Here is a 6890-nt window from a genome sequence, read left to right as displayed (position 1 = left end):
CGGCAAAGCCCAGTACGGACCCTCCCAGCCTCCAGGTCAAGGCTTAGTCTGCGTGGGGTCCCGCACGGGTGGGGGGAGGGGGCAAGCGGGAGAGCCCAATGGGCGGGGCTCGAGCATCCCCATCTCCCCATCTCCCTCCCCCCTTCACTCACGGCGCGGCCTCCAGGGTAACCATGACAACCGGAGACTTTAGCGCTCGGAGGACGCGCCTCCGCCACCCGAGCTCTAGGAGTCAGCGTCCCTTCTCCAGCCCAGCGAGAGTCCTGTGGATATACGTTCTCTTGGCGGCGTCTAGCAGGGAAAAAGTGGACAGAAAGGAGGCGTTTTTAATTTCGAACGCTAGTTGGGGGTTTTTGTCCCGCCGGAAGTCCCGGCCCGTAGTTGTCGCGCCAGGCCCGCTTAAGTCACGTGATAGCACCCGGGGGGAGGGGCCGGTCACATGACGCGAGGCCCCGGGAGCGGCCTGGACTGCATCTAGAGCCGGACCCGAGATGGAGGCGACCCTGGAGCAGCACCTGGAGGACACGTGGGTAGTGTGGGCACGGGCGGGCCGCGCACGGCGGTGACATCCCCGAGGCCTGGCCCAGGAGGGAGGGAGGGAGGGAAGGAAGGCCTAGGGGTAACCGAGTCGGGAGCCGCAGGCCCCCGGTTGGGCTGCGGCTCCGTGGGGTTCGCTCGGGTAACTGTGTGGTCTGTGCTAGGATGAAGAACCCGTCCATCGTCGGCGTGCTGTGCACGGACTCGCAGGGACTGAACCTGGGCTGTAAGTAGCGCCCCAGAGACCGCGCACCCGCTGCCCCGTTACCCCGCTGCGAGTCCCCGCGGCGGGGGCGGTCCCCGCTCTCGGCCCCGCCCCTCCCGCCTCCGGTGCTATCCGAGCTTCCGGTACCTGGGGACGGGTGTAAAGCGCGCCAGCGTCCGGGATAAAGGAGCGACCACGCGCACGTCGGGAGCTACGTGCGCGCCCCGTGTAAAAGGAAGGGCATCCGTGAGAGGAAGGCGGGGGGGAGGGGCGGCGGGGGGGAGGGGCGTCCTGGGGAAGGTCGGGGCCGGGCTGCCGAGCGGTTATCGCGGCCGCCTCCCGGGGCGCAGAGGCAGTATCAACAACAGTACTTGAGAAACAAAAACCCCTTTTTGTTGTGGCGCGCTGCTCTTTTCCCGGTAGAAGAATGGATCTTTAACCTTGGGTTTTTGTGCGGAGCCTCGTCCCTGCCGCTCCTGGAGGCTGCGGGCCCCTCCCCAAGAGGCGGAAGCGGGGGCGCGCTCTCCGCTGAGCAAAGCGCAATCAGCAGCCTTTGATGCCCTTTTCCCAGCCTGCACCCACTCCTTTCTTGCGAGGAAGATGCGGCCCTTCCACCTGTGCCCGCAGGCCCACCTTCACCACTCCCTCCCCAACTCCAATCTCAGGTCCCCAAGGAGTATTTGGGAGCTCACTCCCCTCTCGAAGCCGTTTCCCTCTGTGGTCCTTGAAAAAATTGCTCATTTATTTATCAGACCCCCATTTCCCAGCTAGAACTGGGCTTCCTCCAAGATGACCAAGGATCTCTTAGCTGCTGGGTCCAGGGCCCTTTTTCCTTAATTTCTCTGAAACTTTTATACTACCGACCAGCCCTTCTTGAATATATTCTCCTTATTTGGGTTCCTTGGCAGTGTTCTCTCCTGAAATGCTTTCTTAATATGACTGTTTCTCCGGGGCTTTCCTGGTCCCTCTTTCAGGACATGGTCTCCCACCGGTTCAATCTTTCTCTACAATGGCCATTGGCAAACCTGTGCAACTCTTATTTCTACATTATCAGGTGCCTGTTGAGCATCTTCTGGATATAGGACAATTTATGTCAAACTTTATTTGTAAAGAACACAGTTATGATCTTCACCTTTAAACCTCTTCCCCTAAAATTCTTTGTGCCAAGGGCACCAATGTATTTTCACATCCCCTGGCATTTCCTTCTCCTTCTCCCTCCCCCTCAACCTTAATGAACATTTGCCAAGTCTTGATTCTACTTCTGTTCACTCAGTCTCCTAATTAATCTCTGCTCCCAGTGTTCTCCTCAACTACCAAAATTACTTTGCTAATTGATGTTTGACTATAAAACTCTCCCAAAAAGTCTTGTCTCCCCCTGTTGTCTAGGCTTCCCCTATTAAGTGACATTACTTTGTAGATGTCTCATTTGGACCTCAAAACAGTCTGGTCTTATTATTATTATTATACTACTTCTTACAACTTAGTAATCTGAAATTCAGAGAAGTTCAATGGCTTACCTATGTTCATATAGTTAAAAGTATAGAGGTCATTCTTTGCTTCCAGCCTGGCTTATCTTTATTGTTTTGTTACATTATATTCTGCATTATACATTCTGTGTTCCACTATCTGGCAAATTTTCTATTTTTGTAATCTGGCACATCTGTGCTTTTGCTTAGGTTGCCCTACACCCGGCAAGAGATTCCTTCCTCAGAATTGCCTCTTAGAATTTTTTTGTGGCTGACTTCAACCAGGTTCAACCCTGGTACCAACTCCTATAGGAAACCTTTCCCCCTCTGTCTGCCAAGTTAGTATCTCCATCTATTAGAGTTATGTACCTGTCACTTTAGAATAGGTACAACAACTAGGTACTTAATGATTGATTTGTTGCAGTTAAATAGTGGCAGTCAAACTTAACTTTTCATCTCTCTAAGCCAGATTAGGTCAAATGGTAGATCTTCACCAGACCTTTGAAATCTTTCAGGCAGGTATTCATAGTAAGATCAGAAAGATACTTTTTTGAGCTTGGATTTTTTTTTTTTAATGGGAGGGGGGAGTGAGCAGTAAGATTAGAGCAAGATTAAATCTGATCAGTGAAGCATTTTTTTAAAGTGCACCAAAGGAAGCCACAGTCAACTTAAGGAAACCAAGCTGTACTTTTAGATGTGATTTATACTTAATTCTCTTGATAATACTTTGTATATGGAAATGCTCCTTTTCTTAAATCAAAATATTTTTTAATACTTTTGTAAGGGTACCTATAAAGAAGTGAACCATTGCTAGGATTTTGTAACTTCAGAGAAATTGAGGTTGTGAGAGCCTTGGCAGCAAAATCCTATATTTCCATTAAAATAACAGCAATATCCAAAGTGTTAGCACTATAAGGAACTTTAGAGGTCACCCATTCCATATACAAATGAGGAATATGGGACAACAGAGACTGTAACTTGTCTGCAGTCTGTGGCACCCACCTGGCTTTAAACACACGGTAGTGTATTGTATGAAAAATTCATTTGGAAGAGATAGTACTGCAATCTGTTATATAGGCAGATGGGAGAGGGAAAGAGTTAAAGGGTTAAGGTTACTTTTTAGACTCATTTGATAAATAAGTTTGTTTAGAATTTAGATGCCTAAATTCTGAAACTTGACTGTGTTCCCAAGATGCTTCTTCCAGTCCTGTGAAACAACTCTTTAAATCCCTTTGGTTTATGTCTTAGGCAACACATCAGCAATAAATCCACATAATCTGTTGTTGTGATATGTCGATTACCTGGCTTAGTTTCAGACACTATTAGGGAAAGCTTGTTTCTTGTAACTGCAACCATATTTCAAAATAAACTTGTTTATTACTGTTGGCTTATAGGACTTGAGGCTTACCTATTATCCCAAGATTGAAATAAAGCATCAATAAAAACCCAATCTTACTAACATTAGTTAATTTAGGAGGATTCAGCTTCAGGAAATAAAATCAGTTTATTCTAACCAAGAAATAGCTTCCAGACCATACCCATTGTCAAGCCTTATTGATGATCTTAGACAAAGGGCTTAAGGGGACATCTGTGGTTGAGTTCAATAAATAAGTCTGATCTCCCCAAAGAAATTAACTTGTTTTATCAGTCTCTTATTTCAGTTGACTTTGCATGAACCTATGCAAAACTTTCAGATTGGTTTGAAATACAGATTTCATCCCCCTTATGAGAAGGATCATGAAATTTTAGGGCAGAGCTTTCTTCCAGTGACCCTTTATAAGGATTTACAAGTCACCTTACTTGATTGTGCAGGTATCGCTAGCAGTTAGTGTAGCCGGCAGTCAAAATCAAAACATTTTTCATTGAATTGGAGCTCCACATATTATCTCTTCATCCCAAATATTAAATGCTTAGTTTGAAGCATTTATGTCTTTCAGGCCGTGGAACCCTGTCAGATGAACATGCAGGGGTGATCTCTGTCTTAGCCCAACAAGCAGCTAAACTAACCTCTGACCCAACAGACATTCCTGTAGTCTGTCTAGAGTCAGACAATGGGTGAGTATGTAGAGTTAGGGTTTTTAATCCCTTTCCCTTTATTGTTGAGAAATTTTAAATCAAAGTTATCCTTTCATTTTTCATTCCCATTTCAATGCTATCATTGGACTAACTGAAAAGGTTTTCCATGTATCCTTTAGGGGAACTTACATGTTCCTTTAAAGCAGGGGTTCTTAATTTTTTTGTAGTTGTGAACTTAAAGCAGCTGGTAAAGCCCCTTCTCAGAATTAAATTTTTTTCCCTCCTAAATTCATAAAGGAAATGCTCAGTTTAGAGGTTAATAAAAGTAGAGATGTTAACTTTTTTTCAACCAGATTCATTTTCCATTTCGATTTCTATTCCAAATTCTAACCTATTCACAGATCCCTAAAGATATTAACAATTTCAGCTTTAGAAGCACAAAGAAAGATGGCAAATGGAATTGCTACTTTTAATTATGATCAGTACTACTTTTATTCATCCATTATGGCCTTAAACAGATCTCAGAGTCTCAGTTATCACATTAGCAAGTCAGGTTAAATATTGCTTTAAGAGAAGTCAATAAGAGCCTAAAAATAGGTTTAATAGTACATCAAATTAATGTATTCCCTTGAACTAAGAAATAAGTAGCACAGAGGAAAAAAAAAATTTTATTCTAAAAATGTCAACTTTCTCTGATAGTAATGACATGTACCTAAATTATTTTCAAATGTGAAGGCCCCTGGTGTCTTAGCTGTGACATTGGACAGTGGTTACATGTCATTAAGCTAGAAGACCAGCTTATGATGATACCCCCTATTTGAATAAACATTATCAAATTTCCTCTGCTTTGCCTTTCAGGAATGTAATGATCCAGAAACATGATGGCATCACCGTGGCAGTGCACAAAATGGCATCTTGACCTCTGACTCCAAAACAGTTGTAGAACTCAAACCAATCTTTCCATCTCTTTTATCTTGCTCCACTTTTAAGTGCCAGTATTTAGGTCAACCATTAAATGTAACACTTGTTTCTCTTCTGCTTATTATTTTAAAGTTATCTTTGGTAAGCACTTAATGAGAAAGGGTGGTAATGTTTAAGGCATCTGTCAAAATCAAATTGTTCTGTATCACTCAACTTTGGTATGGTCAATAAATATAGCTGGAGAAAATTACCTAGCTTTTCCTAGATTGTGTAAGGTGTTTCTATCATACAGCCTAAATAACAGGGTCAAAATTTCCTGTTTTTTAAAAGCCTATGATTCCACCTGTGTACCTTTCCAAACTTTCCTAAAGCTCCTGCTTTCTCATCATAAAAATGATTTCCATTGGTGGAGATAGTGAAATAAATTAAAGTTAATTAGCACCCTAACAGAGGACATTTAAGGAAAAATGGGAGACGTGTGAGAGTGCTACATTTGTCTGTTAAAATATTAACTTTCTGAAAATAGGAAATATGTCCTCGTAAGTTCTTAACACATAATCATGTATAAACAGGCAAGCAGATTTTTGATCGCAAGCAAGTGAAATTTAATTGTTATTACTCTACATTGAAAGCATCCAGTGTTAAGAAGAAATTGTAATTCTACAGTAAAAAAATATTTCTCTAATAAATATACTTTAATGCAATAAATATTCACTGAAGTTCTGTTAAGATCTTCCATGTTATCAAGTCAGAATTTGCCCTTCTTCATTTTCCAGTCTCATGCTAGCACTATTCTCTGAAGATGCTTGTAAAAGACACGTCTTCATGAATTTGGAGATGACTTCAAATGTGCCTCAACATTCAGAGTCTTCACCTAGATTGTCTTCTGGAACCCTTCATTTCTGTCAGTGTTTCTCCTAAATTGTGACACCCAGAAGTAAACAACATCTCCCATTCTCATAGTCTAGCCAGTAGATACTGCTACAGATAACATAGGACAAGAGCTGTTGTCTGGCTCTATCATCCCTATGCTGAACTTAATTTTTCCTAATCCTAAATGAAGGATTTCACATTTATTCTTAGTAAATACCAGCACGTTCTATTCAGTTCATCATACCCACTTATTGAGCTATTTCTGGGTCCTGCTGTCTTACTATGCAGTGTAATGAGGGGAAAAAATTGGACTCAGGAAACATGAACCAGTGTCCCCATTTTAAATACTTAATTGCATTACTTCACAGGGTTATACGTTATTTTTAGTTTTTTAAGTTGTTAAATGTGATTACACAGTTCTTCAGGTCAATTTCTGCGCCTGCCATATTAAAAGCAATTGGAAGTATTTAAGAGGATCTGGCCTTTTGTCAGGATGGGTAGTGATGACATTCATATTCTACTGTAGTCCTACCATCACAGAGGTTTCATCATCCTGTAACCAACTCAGTTATGAGCCTGTCCACACTTAAAGCAGGCTAATTGTGCCAGCTGCATCTTCAAGAATTCAAGGTCACAGCACCTCGATGGGGAAATTAAGTATCACTTTACAGGGGCTGCAAAAACTCCCCCACACCCATGCATGTTCTCAAGGATCATAAATCCTACTAAGGGAATGGCAAATAAAGGGATCCAGAAGAAGGAAAGCATAATACTTTGATAAGAAGTAAGATTTTGGAGGTAACACCTGAGGTGAAGGCAAAACTGACATCTTTTAAGCATGGATAATGGGAGGATGGTAGTGCCATCATGAG

The 6890-nt window shown here is 42.9% G+C and overlaps 1 protein-coding gene across 2 annotated transcripts; it reads left to right on the top strand.

Annotated features, from left to right (window-relative positions):
- The first annotated feature begins 388 nt into the window (after positions 1-388).
- On the top strand, positions 389-5853 carry LAMTOR5 (late endosomal/lysosomal adaptor, MAPK and MTOR activator 5). Of its 2 annotated transcripts, none has more exons than XM_031967252.1 (4): positions 389-526; positions 702-763; positions 4146-4263; positions 5083-5853. In XM_031967252.1, the coding sequence occupies exons 1-4, from the start codon at positions 492-494 to the stop codon at positions 5141-5143; spliced, it is 276 nt and encodes a 91-aa protein (XP_031823112.1). In that variant the 5' UTR covers positions 389-491; the 3' UTR covers positions 5144-5853. The 2 variants fall into 2 exon arrangements, with proteins under 2 accessions (XP_031823112.1, XP_031823113.1); XM_031967253.1 differs by having other exon boundaries at positions 450-530.
- Positions 5854-6890: the final 1037 nt, after the last annotated feature.

The sequence above is a fragment of the Sarcophilus harrisii genome, chromosome 4, assembly GCF_902635505.1.
Source record: "Sarcophilus harrisii chromosome 4, mSarHar1.11, whole genome shotgun sequence".
In the NCBI taxonomy this organism is placed as follows: domain Eukaryota; kingdom Metazoa; phylum Chordata; class Mammalia; order Dasyuromorphia; family Dasyuridae; genus Sarcophilus; species Sarcophilus harrisii.
This window is presented reverse-complemented; position numbering and strand designations above follow the sequence as displayed.